This window comes from Jaculus jaculus, chromosome 1 (genome assembly GCF_020740685.1).
Source record: "Jaculus jaculus isolate mJacJac1 chromosome 1, mJacJac1.mat.Y.cur, whole genome shotgun sequence".
In the NCBI taxonomy this organism is placed as follows: Eukaryota; Metazoa; Chordata; class Mammalia; order Rodentia; family Dipodidae; genus Jaculus; species Jaculus jaculus.
The window spans coordinates 140899269-140922296 of record NC_059102.1 but is presented as its reverse complement, the minus strand read 5'-3'; the positions used below and the strand labels follow the sequence as shown (position 1 = coordinate 140922296).

The 23028-nt window shown below is 44.8% G+C and overlaps 1 protein-coding gene across 5 annotated transcripts in view; it reads left to right on the top strand.

Moving 5' to 3' along the window:
- The window catches only part of Tmem268 (transmembrane protein 268), a 36907-nt gene that overhangs the window by 9875 nt on the left and 4004 nt on the right, over positions 1-23028 (top strand). For all 5 annotated transcript variants that reach the window (XM_045142091.1, XM_045142089.1, XM_045142092.1 and 2 more), the window contains 5 exons: positions 2861-2968; positions 3903-4052; positions 12044-12154; positions 13927-14007; positions 14915-15094. In XM_045142091.1, coding sequence (XP_044998026.1) covers positions 2861-2968; positions 3903-4052; positions 12044-12154; positions 13927-14007; positions 14915-15094 — 630 coding nt within the window. The remainder of the gene's footprint in view (positions 1-2860; positions 2969-3902; positions 4053-12043; positions 12155-13926; positions 14008-14914; positions 15095-23028) is intronic.

Below are 23028 nucleotides of genomic sequence, written 5' to 3'. Positions count from 1 at the left end.
GGAGACAGACATATGTTGGGTTTAATCCAGGACATGAATGCCACAGTAGAGGAGCAGTGTACCAGGTGCTGAAGACATTCACAAGAGAGAGTGATGAATGTCCCTGTGTCAGGGGATGGGGAAGAAGGGGAGGGTTACGGAAGCTTCACTCACAAAGCAGACCATCACGAGGGATGATGAGGGGTATACCAGGGTATGCTGGGAGGGCAGGAGGAAGGCAGTGTACTGTAAGAACTGCTTTTGTGAAGGGCAGTTCACAGAACTCACTGCATAATGATAAACTGTCTTCAAATACAGCAAATCCAGGCCCATGTCTGCATGCAGATCCTTTTTTTTTGGTGTCTTGAGGTAGGGATCCATTCTGGTCCAGGCTGACCTGGAATTCACTATGTAGTCTCAGGATGGCCTTGAACTCACAGCAATCCTCCTACCTCTGCCTCCTGAGTGCTGGGATTAAAGACGTGCACCACCACACCCAGTTCTCATTTTTAAAACTTATTTTTATTTTATTTATTTGTAAGTAGAGAGAGATAGAAGAGAGATTGGGAGAATTGGCTTGCCAGGGGCTCCATCCATTGCAACTGGACTCCAGATACATTTGTGACTGTGCATTTGGCTTTATGTGGGGACTGGGGAACTGAACTCATGTCCTTAGATTTTGCAGGCAAGCGCCTTAACTGCTGAGCCCCCAGGTCCAGTTTTGCTGCTCATTGTTTGTGTGGCTTCAGGCAAATGACTTCATCTCTTTGAGCCTCACTTTCGTTAACTGTAAATAAGGACGCTGATATTACCTGTTCTCTAGGACTTCTGTTAGAAGTAAAGGAATAATGCCGAGGGACACTTACACTATCTCTGGCATGTGATAAAGGTTAAGTCGTAGTTCTTGCTGTTGGTATAAAAGGCAGTGGGTATGGTTCTCTTCCCCAGAGTCCCTGGGGATGGGCCTTCCAGTGCTGGCCAGGAGTGACTAATCACAGGTACGGACATGTGCTAGCTCTTTATAGCCAGAACCTTTCAGGATTTAATTCTTATAAATGGAATTGTATGTTGGTTTAGAATAACCCGTTGATGGAAGGCATTCTAGCCAATAGCACCAACCCCTCTGCTCATTCTCCACATTTCCTCTCCACCTTTGTGGAGGGCCAGTTCCTTAAATGGTATCTTAATATTGAGTGATAAATATGCCTATAGGTTGTTCTAGCATGTTCCTAGATGTATTTGTGTGTGTGTGGGGGGGGTTGTATGTATGGGCACATGTGTGCTACAGTGCACACATGGAGGTCAGGGGACAACCTTGGAGTATTAACCTTCATGTTCCATCTTGTTTGAGACCAGGTCTCTTTCTCTCTCTCTCTTTGCCACTCTCAGCCACAGACTAGCTGGCTGTAAGCTTCAGGATTCTCTTGTCACTATGTGTTTTGGGATTACAGACATTTGTGCTACTTGCATCTGGCTTTATGTGGGTTCTAGGAATCTGAACTGTGGTCATCAGGTGTGGTCCACCATTGGATCATGTGTTTTGAATACTTGGTCCCCAACTGGTGGCCACTGGGGAATTTGTAGGGCCTTGGGAGTTGATGCCTCAATGGAGGAAGTACATCACTGGAGGTTGACCTGGAGTTTTATTAGCCCAGCCTGCTGGGTGTTCAGAGCTAGCTCACTCAGACTACTTCCTTCCTATTGCTATGGAGATGTGACCTAGGCTTCCTGCTCAGGCCTGTCATGCTTTCCCTGCCATGATTAACTGTCCCCTAGAAACTGTAAGCTCAAATAAACCCTTTCCTTCCATGAACTGCTTCTCGTTGGGTATCTTGTCTCAGTGATAAGAAGATAACTGCCTCATTAGGTTTGCTCAGCAAGTGCTTTTAATCACTGAGCCAGTACCCCCCAGCCCCCATATAATTCTTAAGTGGCCATTTCTGTCTCCTGCCGTGCTTCTGTAAGGGCTGAATGCTCTGTGGTCACTTTGGTTTGGGTGAGAAGACCTTGGGCTTGGTATGGTGTGAATGGATGTTGTAGCAGAACTGATAGCAGCAAGCTACACTTGCAAGGCACAGCCATGTACTACCTCACTGACATTACCAGTCCTACAAGGTGGGCATGGTAGTTTGAATATATGCCCCCATAGACTCAGGTTTGAATTGTGAGTGTCCATTCGGCAAAACCCTAGTGGGGAAGAGGTGTCACTTGGGGCAGATCTTGGAGTCCAGCCCTAAGGTGTGTGTGGGGATGGATCAGATTTACAGCTCAGAGGTGTGTTCCAGGCAGTGGAGCAATGCCTGTGCTTGCTGGTGTCTGTGTTTGCTTGCTGTGGCTGTGTCTTTCTGCTTGGATCTATGCAAGGGAGCCAGCTTCTTCCTCCAGTGCTGGTGTTGCCCCAGACTCTGTAAGCCTGTATAAACCCCTTTCCTACCGTAAGCTGTGTCTGCATGGATGTTTGACTCAGTAATGTAGAACTGACTACAACAGTGGGCACCCCTCATTAGACGCTGAGGCTCAGAGAAGGGTGTTCACTTGCTTCAGTTGCTCAGCATGTGAGTGGCACAGCTAGTGTTTGGCCCATGGCCTGTGTCTTGACTGGCGTGCTGCCTTGTGACTGCTGCGAGAAACTGAGTCTCAGGATGCAGAGGCCCTCTGCAGGATGGCCTCCTGGCTCTCAGGTGGTCACCTCTCCTGGAGGTGCATCTTGGGATTCCACTCAGTGCTCCAAGCCCCTCATCCTGCCCTATGGGCACTCTGTGTGTGTTAACTCCCTTTATGTAGTATGGTACTGTGAACTGGGAACAACGTGCTGCTAGAAAGGAGGGAGTGAATGACCCTCTTGTGACTGATGACCTCTTTCCCTTGGGTGATGACACAGGTCCCTGCCGAGCAGTACAGGAGCCTGGCCGAGAGTGCCCTCTTGGAGCCTCAAGTGAGGAGGTACATCATCTACAACTCCAGGCCTGTGAGGCTGGCCTTGGCTGTGGTAAGGAGGGGGTGAGCCTGTGCTGCCCCCTTCTGTGGCCCGGTGGCACATCAAATGCAGTGTTGAGTCTTGGGTCTGGGAAGGGGCTGGCTGTCTTGGCCAGTGCAGTACCACAGATGTGGATTTAGTATGGAAGAAGTCTATGGGGGCTGGGTGTTGGGGATTATGGTGTCAGAGCTTGGGGCTGGGAATTGCAGACCACCAGGCTCTGGACTCTGTGTCTGTCCTTGACCAAGACTTTTCTTTTCTCTGGGACTTGGTTTCCCCTTCTGTTTAGATAGGTCTATTTCATATATATGTAGACATACATGTATGTATGCATATCCCTCTAAACATACAGTTGCATCTACACATCAGGACACAGAAACATGCATATGGCCAAGCAGTGGTCTGGCTCCTATACCTCTGTCCTTACCACTGTGACTTCCTCTTCTCCATAAGGCATCCATGGTCAAGCAGCCCAGCTGACCCCCCAGGGGAAGAGTAGCACTGGCATTTTAACAACTCCCTAACAGGTGCTGGGCCATGGCACATCACCCTACCCTGTCATCTTGAAAGAGCCCTGTGGAGTAGACATGACCATTCCCAGTTAAAATGTGGGGAAAGTGAGGCTCAGAGAAGCGTTACAACCTTTACCATGTCACAAGGCAAGGGAGAGATTCCTTGTGTAGGATTTGGATGTAGATGTCTATCCAGAGCCCCCTGCACTTTCCTGTTTTATTTAGAATCAGGGTGAGTTGGCTTGGGAGTGATACTGACCCATTCTTGAGATGCACTTATAAGCAGGGGCCATGGAACTTCCTCTCAGGGCCAAACAGAGCTTTTGTCCCTCTGGAGCTATTTGACCTCGAAGGGGTGGCAGGGGTGCTACAGAGGTCTCTGTGAGTGGAACTGGTGTTCTTGACTACACCCTGCCTTTTCCTGGCTTCTACAGGTGTTCTACATGGTCTTGTGGGCCAACATCTACTCTACCAGCCAGATGTTTTCCCTGGGCAGCCAGTGGGCAGGTGTGCTGCTGGTGACCTTGGCTGCTGTGAGCCTGACCCTGACCCTCGTGCTGGTCTTTGAGAGGCAGCAGAGGAAGGTAAGGGGCCTAACACGCTGTGCTCCCTCCGAGGGAGCCTGATACCCTATGCTGGGGTGTTTTGGCCTGCCTCAGGCAGTTCCTCCAACCACAAGAATTCCCATATGTGCCATGCACTGGTGACTAAAGAAATCTGGGCAGTGGGGAGATGGCTCAGCTGTTAATGGTGCTTACTTTTACTCTGCCAGCCTGAGTTCAACTCCCTAATAACCACATAAACCCAGATGCACAAAGTGGCACATGTGTTTGGAGATTGTTTGCAGTGGCAACAGGTCCTCTCTCTCTTTCTTTTTTTTTTAAATTTTTTTGTTCACTTTTTATTTATTTATTTGAAAGCGACAGACACAGAGAGAAAGGCAGACAGAGAGAGAGAGAGAGAGAGAGAGAGAGAGAGAGAGAGAGAATGGGCGCGCCAGGGCCTCCAGCCACTGCAAACGAACTCCAGACGCGTGCGCCCCCTTGTGCATCTGGCTAACGTGGGTCCTGGGGAATCGAGCCTCGAACCGGGGTCCTTAGGCTTCACAGGCAAATGCTTAACCACTAAGCCATCTCTCCAGCCCATCTCTCTCTCTTTCAAATAAATTTTTTTTTAAAAGAAGAAAGATCGGATTACACCTACACAAAGTTAAATCGTCCTTTTCATTTTTTTCCTTTTTTTTTTTTTATTTATTTGAGAGAGACAGACACAGAGAGAAAGACAGATAGAGGGAGAGAGAAAGAATGGGCGCGCCAGGGCTTCCAGCCTCTGCAAACGAACTCCAGATGCGTGCGCCCCCTTGTGCATCTGGCTAACGTGGGACCTGGGGAACCGAGCCTCGAACCGGGGTCCTTAGGCTTCACAGGCAAGCGCTTAACCACTACGCCATCTCTCCAGCCCTTCCTTTATTTTTTTAGATAGGGTCTTGTCATCTACTCTGGGCTGGCCTCAAAAGCATGCTCCTCTTCTGGAGGGCTGGTTTTACAGACCTGTACTAACGCATTCTTCTTTTCGCCCTCCTTTCCCCTCCTCTTCCATTCCCTCTCCCTTTTCCTTTTCTCACCCCTTCTTTTCCCTTCCCCCTTTCTCCCTTCCCCTTTCCCCTTTCTCCTCCCTCCTCCTTTCTTCCCTTGCCCTCCCCCTCCCTTACCTTCTCGCCTTCTCCTCTTCCCTTCCCTTTCTTTTTCTTTCTTCTCGATAGCCTTATGAAGAGGAGAGGTTACTTTGGCTCACAGTTGGAGGTTTCAGGCTGGCTCTGAGCTGTAAAGAGGTCACTAATGAGGGCAGCAGCCTGTGGTGAGCAAAGCTGCTTGCCTCTTGACCAGGGAGAAAAGAGCTCTTTGTTCTCTCTTGTCCCTCCTCCTTTATTTTTCTTACTCTCTCTCTGTTGATTGTTTTGGGAAGAAGCTGTCTGAGAGTGTGGGAGGAAAGAAGGTATTACTGCAACACTAGTTAGCTGAGCTCGCTCACATCCCTCTCCTCCCTGGATACACATGATAGCCTGCAAGTGGAGAGGCCTTAAATTGAGAGCTGGGGGAGGTGATGTCATTCTTTCCTCCTGGGATGGGTGAATGCTTGCTACCTGGCACTCCACTGACTGCAAGCCTCACTTAATCCAGGCAGCGACCTGTGAGGAAAAGCTTGGAGTCAGAAAGTGTAGGTAACTTGCTCTGGATCCCACTATAAGTGGAAAGCTGGTGATCTGAGCTGAGCATCTGATCCATGATCACCTTCAGAGAGGAGGTCACTGCCTCCCAGGTCACTGCATGGCTCATTAGCTTAGTTTCTTCAGTACCTGCCTGTTGTGTATGAGAAGTTTTTCATAGTAACTCCCTCTGTGGCTCTGTGGGCAGAGCTGGTACATTCAGTTTACAGACAGGAAGCCAAAGTGCGGAAAGGCCCTAGGAATAGCCCCAGGCTTTTTGAGGCTGCTTAGTGGCAAGGGTGAAATTGAAGGCCTGGCTTTTCAGATTCAAAACTGTGCTCTTAGTCTGTACCCAATGTGTTTACTCAGCACCTAGTATGATTTTTAGCATCCATTGTGCTCTTAATCAGACCCTAGTGTGTGGTACTCCAGAGCTGCTGTAACAAATCACCAGAGGCTCAGTACTTTAAAAAGGCACAAATTTATTTTCTTAGAGTCTTGTAGTCATGAATCCAGTATGGGTGTCACTAGGCGAGAATCATGGTGTCTCCAGGGCTGTGTCCTGTACAGGCTCCCGGGGTTATGGACCTACCTCCTGGCCTTTTTTTTAAATTTTTTTAATTTAATTTATTAGTTTTCATTTCAGTGAATACAGGCAGATTGGTACCATTATTTAGGCTCATCTGTGATCTACCGCCTCCCATTAGACCCTCCTTGTTAATGAAAATGGGTCGTGCATTGTGGAGTTAGCCCCCAGTTATTAGTATAAATGTCTCTGCAAATCATGACCCAACATGTAACTCTGACATTCTTTCCTCCCCCTCTTCCGCAAGATTTCCCTGAGCCATGTTGGGTTCATTTTTGGTCTGCTTCAGTGCTGAGGTGTTGGGGGCCTCTGAGGCTCTGGCTCTCTGATTAGGTAGGAGTTGCTTTTTCTCTGCGTTGGTCTCCTTCCCCTTTGTGCTGGTATCCGGTTCACAGGAAAACATCACCCTTGCTTATTTCGCCAGTTGTCCTTAGTTTCAGTTGGGCCCCTTTTGAGGTATGTTGGGGCAGCTCTCCCTCCTGGCCTTTTCCAGTGGCAAGAGGCCATCTGTGTTCTTTGGCTCATGGCCGCTAACCATCTTCAAAGCTAGAGTATCTGGCTGGCTGTTGCAGTTACCATCTTATTGCTGGACTAAACACTAAAAGCAGCTGATGGGAGGAAAGGATTTATTTTGGCTAATAGTTTGTAGAGGAAGCTTTATGATGGCAGGGGAAAGCATGTCATAAGCAGAGGCTGGGCATCCCCTCTGCCACAGTAGGTGGAAAATAGCAGCAGGAGAGTGAGTTCTGCAAGGGAGAACTGGCTCCTCCTCCAGTAAGGCTCCACCTCCTGAGTTACCATCAGCATTCAAAATATAGGAGTTTATGGGGGATATCTTTAACTGCGGAGCCATCTCCAGCCCATGTGGGGAACATGTGACTCAAACTACCACCCTGGCTTTTTCCATACCTTCCTCTATGGATTTGTCCACTTAAAAAAAAAAAAAAATATATATATATATATGTATGTGTGTGTGTGTGTGTATGTGTGTGCATATATATATATCTATATCTATATCTATATATATATATATATATATATATATATATGCACAAAATGTTTATTTATTTGACAGAGAGAAAGAGGGAAGAAGAGAGAGAAAGAGGGAGGGAGAGAAGGAGAGAGAGAGAAAGAGAATGAGAAATGAGAATATGGGCGCACCAGGGCCTCCAGCCACCGCAAACAAGCTCCAGATATATGTGCCACCTTGGGCACCTGGCTTATGTGGGTACTGGGGAATCAAACTGGGTCCCTTGGCTTTGCAGGCCAGTGTCTTACCACTAAGCCATCCCTCCATCCTGATCCTCCCACTTTTAAAGGACCCTTGCAGTTACAGAGTGCCAGCTGACATCATCTCTCTGCTTTAAGATTAGCTGTGTTCACAGGTTCTGGGGAGGGGATTTCTATGTTTTTTGGGGGCCAGTATGCCTAGCACAGGATGCTGTCTTCTGGCACTGTGGCATGCTTATGTCTTTCCATCCTACAGCCCCAGGCACAGGGCTGTGCTCTAATATCCTTGGAAATACTCCATTCCTGCTTGGCTCAGAGGGAGGGTATGGCTGAATGTTGGGAAATGCAGTCAGGTTTTAGGGGTGTTCCACTTGGTGCCTGTATTTATGGCTTAATCATTCTGAAAGGATATTTGTTGGGCTTTTCCATTAATCTGACAACATATTGCTGCCCTTGGTCTCTGTTGAGGTGTCCATACTTCTTGCACGTGGCCTCTAAAAATAAATTGAGCCAACCACTCTTGCAGCAAGGAGCTACTCTTGGAGAGAGGAGAAAGTAAGCCTTAGCTAGAAGAAACAAGCTACAAATTAGGTAGCTGGTTGGAACTTCGAGATGTGGATGTAACTCGTGTGGTTCGTGCTATCTGTTGGGTGCTCTGCTTCCTCACCCCTCCTGCTTTTACGCTTCTGTACTTGTGAAGCCCCTAAAGTGCAAGACAAGGTGCTAGAGGCAGGCCATAGAGATGAGCAGACCCGCTGTCTACTCCCAGGCACAGCTGGACGTACTTGGCAGCACTCTTATTAGTGTGGGTGCACTTTGGAAACCCACCAGAGTCCTTTCCTTCCCCATAATGGCCATTGTAATTTGAGTGTCTACTGTGTCCTCCATTCTTAGGGCCTGATGTCTGTCTGAGCCCAAGAGTAATGCTATGAGAACACAGGCTCCCTTTGCCATTTGTTAACTCTACAGCCTGGGGCAAGTTATTGTAGGACCTCTTAGGGCCTTAGTTTCCTCATCTGTAAAGTGGCATAATAACTCCGGCTTTGTCATGGGTCATCATGAGAATTTAAATGACTTGATATATAAAAATACTTAAAATACTTGGTAGAACATGGACCTTTCAATAGTGTAACATAAATATTTTCTTTTCTTTTAAAAGTATTCATTTATTTGAGAGAGAGGAAGAAACATAGAGAGACAGAGGTAGATAGAGAGGATGGGTGTGCCATGGCTAGCCACTGCAAATGAACTCCATGTGCATGTGCCACCTTGTACATCTGGCTTATGTAGGTACTGAGGAATTGAATCTGGATCATTAGGCTTTGCCAGCACATATCTCTCTAGCCCAGTATTTTCTTATTTATTTATTTGCAAGGAGAGAGAGAGAAAGAGAGAGGGAGGAAGGGAGGGAGGGAGGGGGGAAGGGAGTGGGAGAGGGAGAGAATGGGCATGCCAGGACCTCTAGCTACTGCAAACGAACTCCAGACGCATGTACCACCTTGTGCATCTGGCTTACATGGGTCCTGGGATATTGAACCTGGGTCCTTTGGCTTTGCAGGCAAATGCCTTAACATCTAAGCCATCTCTCCACTCCACTGTTTTCTTTTTTAAAATTACTTAAGTTTATATATGGGCATGCATACCATGGCACACATGTAGAGGTAAAAGACCCACCTTGAGATGTGTGTGCTCTACCGTTTTTCAGACATGGTCTCTTGCTCTGCGGACAAACTATCAGGTTGCAAAGGAGCATCAGGCATGAGCTTCAGATTCTCTCGGCCCCACCTCCACTGTTGTAGGCACACTGGAATCACATGCAGGTGCCACTTTACATCTGGATTTATGTGGGTGCTGGCAGGCTTTGCAAGCAAGTGCATTTGCTTACAGAACTATCCTCTTAGCCCCCACATAAATGGTTTATTGGCTTTGTTTGCCAATAACAGGCTCAAAGATCAGAGAGGTTCAGTAACTAATTTTGGCCCCATAGCTTTTCTTTGGGTATTATCTTATGATCCTCTGGTCCCTGGATTTTCTTCCTTTGATTGTTATTTGTGTGTACACATGTGTGTACATGTATGGAAGCTAAAGGCCAATATTATGGGTCTTCCTTAATCACTCTCCTCCTTACTTTTATTTATTTATTTGTTATTTTATTTTATTTTTTTGAGGTAGGGTCTCACTCTAGTCCAGTCTGGCCTGGAATTCACTATGTAATCTCAGACTGGCCTTGTACTCATGTTAATCCTCCTACCCTCAGAGTCCTAAGTGCTGGGATTAAAGGCATGTGCCACCATGCTAGCTCCACCTTATTTGAGACAAGGTCTTTCACTGAACCTGGAGCTCTCTGATTCAGCTACACTAGCTAGCCAGCAAGCGCTAGGGGTCCTCTTGTCTCCAGCTCCCTGGTGTTGGGATTGCAGGCACATTCCATCATGCCTTGCTTCTTCTTTTAAACACATTTTTAAAAATTTATTTTACTTTAGAGAAAGTGAGAGAGAGAATTGGCCCATCAGGGCCTAACCCACTGCCATTGAACTCCAGATGCTGTGCCACCTAGTGGGCATGTGTGACCTTGCACTTGATTCTTCTTTGTGTATCTGGCTTATGTGGGATCTGGAGAGTTGAACATGAGCCCTTAGGCTTCACAGACAAGCGCCTTAACTACTAAGCCATTTCTCCAGCTCTTCTTCTAATGTGGATTTTGGGGGCTCAAACTCATTCTTCATGCTTGCATTAACCTACTGAGCCATCTCCCCAGCCCTGCTCCTGGGATTCTTATTAGGACTCTGCAGATCTCTTCTTCCTAACTATAGCATTTGCAGTATTAGTATTTTACCTGTATCGTATGGCATCCATAAGAGCACCAGAATTCCTTATTCTTCTTTCCTTATTTAGCCTTTCTTTTTTTTTTTTAAAATATTTTTGTTATTTTTATTTATTTATTTGAAAGTTACAGAGAGAGAGAGAAAGAGGCAGATAGAGAGAGAATGGGCATGCTAGGGCCTCCAGCCACTGAAAAGGAACTCCAGATGTGTGTGCCCCTTGTACATCTGGCTAACGTGGGTCTGGGGAATTGAGCCTAGAACCAGGGTCCTTAGGCTTCACAGGCAAGTGCTTAACCGCTAAGCCATCTCTCCAGCCATTATTTACCCTTTCTCAAGGTCAGAAGGTCTGTGGAGGCAAGAGTCTGCCAGCATCCGCCACAGAGTATAGCTTGTTTTCTTCTTTCATAATTATGAATTGTAGCAGTTTTATTGCATGTATAATGTTGTTGCTCTAATAAAAGCATAATGGCTTAATTTTGAAAAACAAAGACTTGCTATTTCCTACAGCCTTTCTTTGGCATGAAAGTAATCAAATGAGTATATTTTTGGATTGTATTGTGTTTGATTTTAAAAATCTTTGATTTGGGGCTGGAGAGATGGCTTAGCGGTTAAGCGCTTGCCTGTGAAGCCTAAGGACCCTGGTTCAAGGCTCGATTCCCCAGGACCCACGTTAACCAGATGCACAAGGGGGCGCACGCATCTGGAGTTCGTTTGCAGTGGCTGGAGGCCCTGGTGTGCCCATTCTCTTTATCTGCCTCTTTCTTCTCTGTCACTCTTAAAATGAACAAAAATATTTTAAAAATATCTTTGATTTGCTGACTGGAGGTGCATAAAAAATCAAATATTACAACAAAATTGAGTTTGGGATTAGGACAGAATTTCCAAAAATTTCTGAAATGTCCCTAAACATACTTCTGCCATTTTGTTCAGTATATTTATGAAAAGTGGTTCAGCACTGATGATTTTAAAATCAAAGTGTCAATCAATTGTGAAAAATATCGGAAAAGCTTTTGGTCCTGTTGTATCAATATTCATTCAAAATTTAACTCTTTCTTTCTTTTTTTTTTTTTTTTGGTTTCACTCTAGTCCAGGATAACCTGGAATTCACTATGTAGTCTCAGGGTGGCCTCAAACTCACAGAGATCCTCTTACCTCTGCCTTCTGAGAACTGGGATTAAAAGTATGTGCCACCATGCCTGGCAAAATTTGGTTCTTTATGTAAAATAAATAAGCACATTAATCTCACTAAGTGCATTTTCCTTTGTCTTTAATAAAAGGTAAAATTATATGTATACTAAGGAATTGTTTTCCAGTGAATTTATTTATTATTTATTATACAAAGATACTGTAGGGCTGGAGAGATGAGTTAGTTAGTGGTCAGGGTACCTGCCTGCAAAGCCTAAGGACCCAGGTTTGATTCCCTAGTACCTACCAGATACACATGGTGGTGCATGTGTCTGGAGTTCATTTGCAGTGGCTAGAGGCAGGGCTGCTCTTTATTCATATTTTAAAAGTGAAGACAAGACTTAAGGAGGAGGCATGAGCCACAGAGCCAGGAAGTAGCAAAGCCAGACTTTGGCTCAGGCTGCTTGACACTGTTGGGGAGGAAATGGAGGCATCTTGCAGGTGAGGGGATGGCTGTGTGACATCTAGAGGAAAAACATGTGCTGCCCAACAGGCCAGGAGCTTCTTGGCCTCATAGCCTTTGGCCTGGTGCTTATCTTTCAGGTCAACACTAACACAGACCTAAGGCTAACAGCAACCAATGAAGCCCTCCTGAGACATCGGGTGCTCCTGGGGGTGACAGACACAGTGGAAGGATGCCAGAGTGTGATCCAGGTATGGTATTTTGCTGTGGGTGGGGCTCTTAAGACAGGTGGTCTCATGCTTTGTCCACCTGCACCAGATGTTGGGCATCCGCTGATGATGGCTGTGGGGCTTTTCTTCCTCCCCACCCCAGTGGCAGTGGCTCTGTGCTGAGCCTTCTATGGGTCACTGAAGGTTTCAAAGGTCCTACAGGGTCCTTGCCTGGGGTGAATTGAAAGGTCTGTGAAGATGATAGGCACACAGTCCTATAGCACAGAGGTTGCCCTGGCAAGGAAAACAGGGTGGTTTTGAGGGACAGGGACATCACTGGATTAAGGGCTCATAGTGGCCCAAAGCCACAGAACAGAGACACAGTAGTTAAGATCAGACTGGAGAGGTAGGTCAGAGGCTAAGTTCTGATGTATTTGTTGGAATTGTCCCTGAGCGATGAGGCAGTGATGAGATCTTCATATGATAAGTGGGAAGTCACATGTTGAGTTGGGACAGCTAAGGCTTAATCTCCTGATCCTGGCCACCTACACCCAGGGCATTTGTAAAAATCTCCTTGGTACACACACATCTCACTGGCCATGCCCTTTGCTCCAGGGGAACCTGGAGTTACACACAGAGGGGACCTGGAAGAAACCCCTTGTACATTGGTGTCCACTGAGAGCCACCATGTACCAGGCTGTATTCTGAAGGCTGCAGCAGAGAACACACAGGTCTCTGTGAAGCTCGAAACCATCTTTATATATGAAATAGATGGTGTCACAGACCCCTGGCAATTCAAAGCGACATTGTAGGCTGAGCACTGTGGAGTCTACAGGTCCTGCTTAGTCTCATTGATTTCTGAATCTACTTTATCAGTTGGACTTTGAGCATTAGTTGAATCATTGGGTGGCTGAGTGACTGATGAATAGACACATCTTTTCAGACACTGGCCATTTTCATTTTCATGGTAGTACCTTGGGATGAGGAGACTTGGAGATTTGGTCGGGTTTCAGAGGTCTTTCAGAATCCCCTGGGGTGCTGTCATGGGCAAAGAGTAAGATAGAGATGAACAAGGGTGGCCAAGAAGATTTTCACAGTAGAAAGCTTTTAACAAGTCACAGGACCCATCTCCCTTTGGGCATGAGGTGGTAGGAGAGACTAACTGGTGAGAGGGAGATGGCCTTGGGTCTTAGAGGTTAGTTACTAGGAGGAGAATAGTGGGAAGAACTTTGATTATGATGTGCGTGGCACCCACAAGGTGGCACAGTATATGAACATTGAGGATTTTAGCTTGGTAAAGATAACCTGGCCTCCTGGGGGCTGGTGAGGCTGAAGCAGAAGGAGAGGTAAGGTTGGAGCTAGAACATCTTGACTCTGTGCTCTCTCCTTCTAATACCACTTGCATTGACCTCGGATCTGGCCCTGGGCAGTGGCGGTATCATACCAGAGGGCTTTCCCCATTTGCATGCTTGGGTTCCAGACAGGTGCCCAGACCACAGAGGGAGGATGAAAGTACTACCTGTCCCCAACGCCCATGGCCTGTGGGAGATGGGGTTAGGGTTAGATATGCCCTACATTTTCTCCCAAAGCTAATTTTCTGGGTATGTGGCTTACTGGTAGAGTGCTTGTTATCATGCACAGGTCCCTGGGTTTGATCTCTAGTTCTACCTTATAGTCATACAAATGAGATGTGGTCATTATGTTCCCACCCAAGAGCAGGATGCGTCAGGTGGTCCTCAGAAGGGTAAGCCTCGGAATGGAGGATGCCTTGGGTTGGGAGTTTAAGGTTGGGATGCTGCTGCTTCTTTCTACAGCTCTGGTTCATCTACTTTGACCTGGAGAACTGTGTGCAGTTTTTGTCTGACCATGTCCGGGAAATGAAGAGGAGCCAAGAGGTGAGGTGCCTTGAGGGGGGGGAGGGGGGGAGCAACCAGGAGACCCAGTTGTATGGATTACACAATGCCACTGTTGGGAAGCTCTCAGACTAGGGCTGTCCAACCTCTTGACATTGCGACATGAGATTGTCACGAATGCCTTGGTTTGCATTCGTAGCTATCCTGGGGTGCATGAGGCTCATGGCCACAGGTTGGAGATACCCAGCAAGCAAAAGTTGCCTGGAACCCATGGTGATTCTGTGATGGCTTTTACCCAGGGCACAGCAGCTGCTTTTTAACTGACTGTACTTTTTTGTATAGTTATCAGAGATTTCTCTACAGTAATAGTCATATTAATACTATCCTGGCAGATCCAAAGCTATCATGTATTTAGATGACACTCACCTGTTCAAAGTGCCTTTCTGCCATTCACTCAGAAGTCCAGGTCATGTTGGTTCTACCATAGAGGAAATAGGCTCTGACCTGTGTCCTGTCTAAGGTCATGGTCACAGAACTGGCTGGTGATGTCCAGGCTCCTTCCCTAAGCTCAGCCTTTTCCTGGGCCTTTGACAGCCTGTAGTTGGTCCTGAAGACAGGACTATAGTAGCACCTGCTCCTGGCTTCCCAGCTCCTATGTGGTCTTGGGCCAAGCCCTGAGTCCCAGTTTGCTCTTACATCACGTGTGGACAGAGATCCATAGCCCAGGCTGGGCTGGGAGCAAATGAAAGCATCAAAGGCAAGTCCTTCAGCAACTCAGAAGACCATGCTCTTGTGGGCAGTGATGTGACCTCATGGGTGTGGCCTGCTGTGGTCAGCATCTGACTCTCTGTCTGGTCCTATGACCCTCTGCTGGGTCTGCAGCTTAGGGAGTTGCCAACCTGCCAGGTCCTTCCAGGCTTAGAAATTGCCCCCTCTGCTTCCTTTGTAGTCTATGCTGAGAACCAGATTGAACCAGCTGTGTGTTGTCATGGAGACAGGGGTGAACCCTGTGGAAGAGGGCCCTGGGGACTTGGAGGATGCGCCTCTGCTGCCCAGAACTCCTGGTCCTCAGGAGAGCCCTGTCACACAGACAGAGATCCAACAGCTCATCCCCGAGGCTGAGCCAGAGGTAACGGGTGCTATGGCAGTCAGTGTGGTTCACCTGCCCATGAGTGTGTGTGGGTGGTCTGTGTGGTGGCTTAAGTTCTAGGGCATGGCTTTTCTGAGATGCTAGAGCCATATAAACCTTACAGATTAAATCAATTTTTCACTATGGTTTTGTTCATTCCATTTTTGTTTCGAGACCAGATATTGCTATGTAGCTCAGGCTGTCCTGAGACTTATGATCCTCCTGCCTCTGCCTCCCAGGTGCTGATATTTGAGACTATGCTACCACACTCAGCTTTACCCATTATTTTAAAAATACATTTTTGGGGCCTGGAGAGATGGCTTAGCAGTTAAGGTGCTTGCCTGCAAAGCCAAAGGACCCAGGTTCGATTCCCTAGGACCTATATAAGCCAGGTGCAGATGGAGTTCGTTTGCAGTGGCTGAAGGCCCTGGCACACCCATTCGCTATCTGCCTATCTCTCTCAAATAAATAATAAAAAATTAAAAAAATAGTTTATGGGCCAAGTGTAGTGGCACATGCCTTTAATCCCAGCACTTGGGAGGCAGAGGTAGGATGATCGCTGTGAGTTCAAGGCCATCCTGAGACTACATAGTGAATTCCAGGTCAGCTTGGACTAGAGTGAAACCAATATGTATATGTATATGTACATATATATTATGGGAATCAATTTTGTATTTACTGGGAATTTTTGTTGCATTTTTTAGTATCTTGGCAGCTTTTTTTTTTTTTCTTTTGGTTTATCAAGGTAGGGTCTCACTCTAGCCCAGGCAGGCTGACCTGAAATTCACTATGTAGTCTCAGGGTGGCTTTGAACACACAGCAGTCCTCCTACCTTTGCCTCCTAAGTGCTGGGATTAAAGGTGTGTGCCACCACACCTGGCTTGGTAGTCCTTTTAATAGCTGCATTAGAAGGATAGTTAAATGTGGGTGGATTATAGTGTACCATTGGACATGTGTAATGTCTATAATATCAGCATTCAGCAAGGGCAGGAAGACTGCAGGTTTGAGGCCAGCATGAGATATACAGTCAGACCCTGTCTAAATCAATCTATAATATACTCTTTCATCCACCCGCCTGTCCATCATACCCATCTAATTAAATTATAGTTAATCTTTGGATCTGCTACAACCTTGGCATCCTGTACTCCAGCCCCAGAGCCCTGTTGGGGCCCACTCCTAGGCTGTGTGTCTGGTCTGGCTCATGGCTTGCTGACCTGTGCTCTGACAGTCTGAGCTTGAGCTGCCTTTCCAAACTACAAGGACAGACCCACTCAAGGTGACACTTGGAACTTCAGGAGGTTACTTGTTTTTTCTCTTTAGTCTAGAATTTGGGAAATCAAGCTCCAGCCCAGCACAGCCCAGGCATTTTTCTCTCTGTTTTTTTCCCCATTAAGAACACACTTTGTATGGACACATCATGTGTTGGGACCATCATTTCCCTCCTCCCCACCCCCATTCCACCGAGGGCCCTTCTCAGTTGTTGTGGTGGTTTGATTAAGGTGTCCCTCACAAACTTAGGGGTTCTGAATGCTAGGTTCCCAGCTGATGGAGACTGGAGGTGGTGTATTGTTGGAGGCTGGCTTACGGGTATTATAGCCATTTTTCCCTTGCCAGTGTTTGGTACACTCTCCTGTTGCTGTTGTCCATCTGATGTTGGCTAGGAGGTGATGTCTATCCTCTGCTCATGCTATTGTGGATTTTAACAGATTTCTGGTACTGGGGGTTATAAACCAGAGCCAAATTTTTAGGGTTAGGATTCATCCCACCCTCTCCAGGGCCCTTCTTAGCAGATGGTCCCCGCCCCATACTCCTATTGAGGATTATATATTTACTTTGGATTTAGTTTTGTGTGTATGTTCCCTTAACCTTCCTTCCCCTTTCCCAAGCTCTTCCATCCCTATTTTCTGTCCCTTGAGTTGCCTGTCAGGTATGCCTACAACTCAAGCTGTTTCAGGTTAGGAACCATAGATGAGGGAGAACAGGTGATGTTTACCTTTCTGTGCTTGTATAATCTATTCCAAGTCTGTTAATTTTCCTACAAATTATACTGCTGAGTAGAATTCCACTGTGTACATGTATGACATCTTCATTATCTATTCATCAAACAATGGGCATCTGGGTTGATTCCAGTTCTTAAGTATTATGAATTGAGCAGCTGTGAACATGGTTAGCAAATTTCTCTGCAGCAAAGGGTGGAGGCTTTAGGGTAGATGCCCAGTAGAGGAATGGCTGGGTCAGTTGGTAGCTCTATTTTAATCCTTTTCAGGAGTCTTCATATTGATTTCCATAGTGGTTGTCCAAGTTTGCATTCCCACCAGCAGTGAATGAGGGTTCCTTTTGCTCCATATCCTCACTAACATTTATTGTTGGTTGATTTAATGATTGCTATCCTCACTGGAGTAAGGTGGAATCTCATAGTTGTTTTGATTGGCATTTCCCCAATGGTTATGGATGTTGAACATTTTCTTTTCTTTTTTTTCTTTATTTATTTGAGAGAAAGAGAGAGAGAGAAATAGGCAGGGAGAGAAAGAGAGAATGGGTTCCCCAGGGCCTCTAGCCTCTGCAAATGAACTCCAGATACATGCGCCCCCTTGTACATGTGGTTTACATGGGTCCTGGGGAATTGAACCTGGATCCTTTGGCTTTGCAGGCAAATGCCTTAACCACTAAGCCATTTCTCCAGCCCTTGAACATTTTCTTTTTTTTAAATATTTTATTTTTTTTAATTTATTTATTTGAGAGTGACAGACACAGAGAGAAAGACAGATAGAGGAAGAGAGAATGGGCGCGCCAGGGCTTCCAGCCTCTGAAAACAAACTCCAGACGCGTGCGCCCCCTTGTGCATCTGGCTAACGTGGGACCTGAGGAACCGAGCCTCGAACTGGGGTCCTTAGGCTTCACAGGCAAGCACTTAACCGCTAAACCATCTCTCCAGCCCCATTTTCTTAAGTATTAGTCATTTGTATTTCTTCCTTTGAGAATCCTCTATACAGTTCTCTGCCCCACTTTTTGAGTGGATTGTTCAGTGGGTTGATTTTTTTATTGCTTAGTTAAAAAATATTTTTATTGGGCTGGAGAGATGGCTTAGCAGTTAAGCGCTTGCCTGTGAAGCCTAAGGAGCCCGGTTCGAGGCTCGGTTCCCCAGGTCCCACGTTAGCCAGATGCACAAGGGGGCGCACGCGTCTGGAGTTCGTTTGCAGAGGCTGGAAGCCCTGGCGCGCCCATTCTCTCTCTCTCCCTCTATCTGTCTTTCTCTCTGTGTCTGTCACTCTCAAATAAATAAATAAATAAAATTATTAAAAAAATATTTTTATTTATTTATTTACTTGTCAAATACATAGAGAGAGAGAGTCAGAGAAAGTATGGGTGCACCAGGGTCTCTTGCCATTGCAAACTTAACTCCAGACACAAGCACCACTTTTTGCATGTAGCTTTATGTGGGTACTGGGGAATCAAACCCAGGTCATCAGGTTTTTCAAGCAAGTGCCTTTACTGAGCCATCTTGCCAGCCCTATTTGCTTATTTTATGGTTCTTTCTATATTCTAGATATTAAACCTTTGTTAGTGTATAGGTGGTGAAGATTTTCTTGCATTCTGTAGATTGTCTATTGATTCTATTGGTGGTTTGCTTATCTGTCCAGTAGTTTTTAGTTTCATGAGATTTTAATGATTGAGTGCTTGACTAATTCCTTATTAGTTTTATTAGGAGTCTTATTCAGAAAGTCTTTCCCTATGCCTATATATTGGAGTGTTCTCCCTACTTTTTCCTTTAGTCATTTTACAGTTTCAGGTGTTATAAGGAGGTCCTTGATCCATTTGAAGTTGATTTTTTTTTTTTTTTTTTTTTGTGCATGGTGAGAGAAGAGGGTCTAGATTTAGTCTTTCACATGTGGTTATCCAGTTTCTCCAGCACCATTTGTTGAAAATGCTATCTTTTCTCCAGTGTGTGTTTTTGCCCTCTTTGTCAAAAATCAGGTAGCTGTAGTTACTAGAAGTCATACCTAAATATTCTGTTCTATTCTGTTAACCCTTATATGTGTCTGCTTTTGTACCAGCGACATACTGTATGGGTTTGTAGTATATCTTGAAATCAGGTATGATGATGCCACCAGCAGTTATTTTATTTATTTATTTATTTTGCTGAGAACATTTTCTTTCTTTCTTTTTTTTTTTTTTTTTTTTTTTTTTTTTTTTTTTTTTGGTATCCAAGGTCTTTTTTGCTTCCATATGAATTTTGAGGTTATTTTGTTCTGTTTCTGTGAAGAATGGTTCTAGGATTTTGATTGGAATTACATTGAATCTGTATATTGCTTTTGGAAGGATGGTCATTTCATGATATTAATTCTTCTAATCCATAAGCTTTGGGAGGTCTTTCTGTCTTCTTTTGTATCTTCCTCAATTTCTTTCTTTAGTATTTTAATTTTTTCATTGTAGACATCTTTCACATCCTTGGTTAGGGGCATCCTAAGATAGTGAGCTTTTTTCCTTTTTTCGTGACTACTGTAAATGGGACTGCTTCCATGATTTCTTTTTCAGTATGTTTGTCCTTGGCCTATACCAAGGCTACTGATTTTTTAAATTTATTTATTTGCTTTATTGAATTTTGGTAAGATATAATACAAGGAGTTCTGTCAATTTTCCTAAACATTTGTGGAGATTCAATTTGTGAACTGATGTGTGATCTGTTTTAGAGACAGTGTCATGAACTGCTGAAAGGAATGCGTATTTTATAGGTTTTGGTTGGAATGTTCTGTAGATGTCTTTTAAGTCCATTTGATGTATGGTGGTGTTTAGCTCCATTTCTTCTTTATTTTTATTTTTTTGGTTTTCAAAGTAGGATTTCACTTGAGGTCAGGCTGACCTGGAATTCACTATTTAGTCCCAGGGTGGCTTTGAACTCATAACAATCCTCCTACCTCTGTTTCCCGAGTGCTGGAATTAAAGGCATGTTTTCATATATTTCATGTTTCATATTTTCTCTATTTTCTGTTTAGATGACCTGTCTGTTGATGATAGTGAGGATTAAAGTCCTCCACTGTTACTGTGTTGGGGTTCATGTCTGATTTAATATCTAGTAGGTTATGCTTTATAAAATTTGGTGTACTTGTGTTTGGTGCATATATGTGTAGGATAGTAATCACTTTTTGGTGAGCATTTTCCTCGAGTATAAAGTAGCCTTCTTTATCTTTTTAAATTACTTTTGATTTAAAGTCTATTTTGTCAGGTATTATAGCCACATATGCTTATTTGCTGTGTCCATTTGTTTGGAATAACTGGTTCCATTCTTTTACCCTGAGGTGATATCCGTCTTTAATGGTATTGTGGGTTTCTTGAAGACAGCAAATGGATGGATACAATTTTCTAATCCAGCCTGTTAAACTGCATTTTTTTTTTTTGGACTATGGAGTTGTGCCTTTTTATATTCAGAATTATAATTGAAAGATCGGAGTTAATCCCTACCATGTTGGAATTTGGTGTTTTCTTGATCTTCATGTGCTTTCATAACTGTTTTTTCCTCCTAAAGCCTCCTGAGATTTTATTTTTCTCTTTAGTGCAAAGTATTCCCTCTAGTATTCTCTGAAGGGCTGGCTTGGTGTTCATATATTTATAGCCAGCTTTTATTGTGGAAAGTTTTCCTTTCACATTCTTTTAAGAGATATGATTTTAATTGGTATAGTAGTTTGGGTTGGCAGCTGTGGTCTTTCAATATTTGAGATGCTCTATTCCAAGCCCTTTTAGCTTTTTGAGTTTCAGATATTATAAAATATTATCCTGATGAGCTTACCTTTGTAAATGATGAGCTGTTTTCCTCTTGCAGCTTTTGGTACTCTTACCTTGTTTCTGTGTATAGTGTTCTGACTATAATGTGATGTGGGGAATTTCTTCTCTGTCCCTATCTATTTGGCATTCTGTATGCCTCTTGACAACTATGGGCCTCTCTTTCATAAGGTTTGGAAAATTTTCTTCCTTAATTGTATTGAAGACTTTTTTCTGTGCCTTTGGCATGTTATTCTCCTCCTTGTATGCTTATAATTCAAATGTTTGCTGTTTTTAAGATGTCACACATTTTTCTTATTCTAGTCATACTGTTTTTTTTTTTTTTTTTTGTGAACTTGTCCTGATTTTGGCCTCCTGATCTATTTCCACTGCCCTGTTCTCAAGTTCTGGTATTTCTTCTCCACTATTCTGTTGGTGAGACTTTCTTGAGAGCTTTTTAATTGAGTTATTTCAGTTTTGGTTTCCATTAGGGTTTTCTTCAGTGTTGGTCTCTGTTGAAGTCAGGTTTGTATTCCTGGCAGAAATTATCTGACCAAGAGCAGCTTTTGGGGAAAAAAAAAGGTTTATCTTGACTTACAGACATGAGGGGAAGCTCCATGATGGCAGGGGAGAGTGGTGGCATGAGTGGAGGGTGGATGTCACTCCCTGGCCAACATAAGGTGGACCTTAGCAACAGGAGAGTGTGCACTGGCAAGGGGAAGCTGGCTATAATAACCATAAGTCTGCCCCCAACAATGCATTCCCTCCAGGAGGCTTCAATTTCCAATTGCCATCATCTGAGGAAACTAGTTCTCAGAACACCTAAGTTTATGGTGGACACCTGAATCAAACTACCACAGTTTCTTTTTTGTTGTTGTTGTTTATATAAAGTGGATTTTTATAAGACATGGGAGCTTTTATAGTTTTTCTAAGAACAAAATCACAATAAGTCACTTTTTATAAGACTTAGATGATAACCTCAGTGATTATCATCTAGCAAAACCAGCATGAATAAGACAAGAACCATCTTAAAATTACAGAGTTTTATGCAGGCATGGTGATGCATGCTTATTGATAACTAAACATCATGGACTTTTATAAGCCCTACCACAGTTTCTTTATTGTGTTCTGTATTCCTTTCTTGGTTTGACTTTTTCATTGCATTTAGTTGAATTCATTTAGGTGTTTGTTTATGTTGTATTTGAATTCATTCAGTTGTCATATTAAGTTCTTTTAGTTGATCCTCTTGTATTTTATTTATCTGTTTATATCTTCACTTTGTTATCTATGCTCATCATAACTGTGCTTTGGAATATTTGTGTGGGGTTTCCTTTAGGTAGTTCTCATTGGAGGCTTTCACTGTGGGACTAGGCATTCTTGGCAGGGATATCTTGCCATAGCTTCTTGTGTCATTTGTTTTGCAATGAGTTTTGCCCATCTTGAGATAATAATCCCTTTGTCTTGCCAGGACTGTGGCAATAGCAGTTCCACTGGGGCTCATGTTGGTTGGTCTGGCCCTTCTTGTTCCCAGTGCGTGAGGGCAGGTGGTCTGCAGGCAAGTCTGCTGGATGTGTTGGTGAGCCTATGAAGCTGTTTGCAAGAGACCTGAGTAGCCTAGTCTGCCTTACTCAGACAGGGCATGGGCAGGTGGTCTACCTGGATCTGGGCTGGGCTCACAGTGGGCTGGGACTTGGGCTGAGTGGGCCTAGTCTTCCCTATTCTGGACAGGTATAGGTGGGCAGTGGCAGAAAACTGGGAGGGCAAGTGGTCTACATGCATAACTGGTTTGGGCAATAGTGAGCGTTCACCTGCGAGCTGACTGACTTAGTCCTCTGGGCTCCATGCTTAAGTTAGGCTTGGGTGGGCAGTGTACAGTTGCATCTGAGTTGGGCATAGGAGTGAGCCTGTGGCACTGCTCACTGGGGCCTTGAGTACTCTGCATTGCTCAGGGCCAGTGTGTGCAGATGGTCTAATTGTGGATCTGAGCTTGGCCAACTGGGAATGGGGCTGGGTGGGTGCATATCTCTTTTACAATGGTTGGACTGGGGGTCCTCCAATTATGGTTACTTGAGAGAGAAAATGACTATATCACTTTCTTCCCTGGCATCATCTTGGACTTTTTCCTAAAGAACAGGAGACTGAGAAGGACACATGCTTTATTGAGATCTACATGTCTG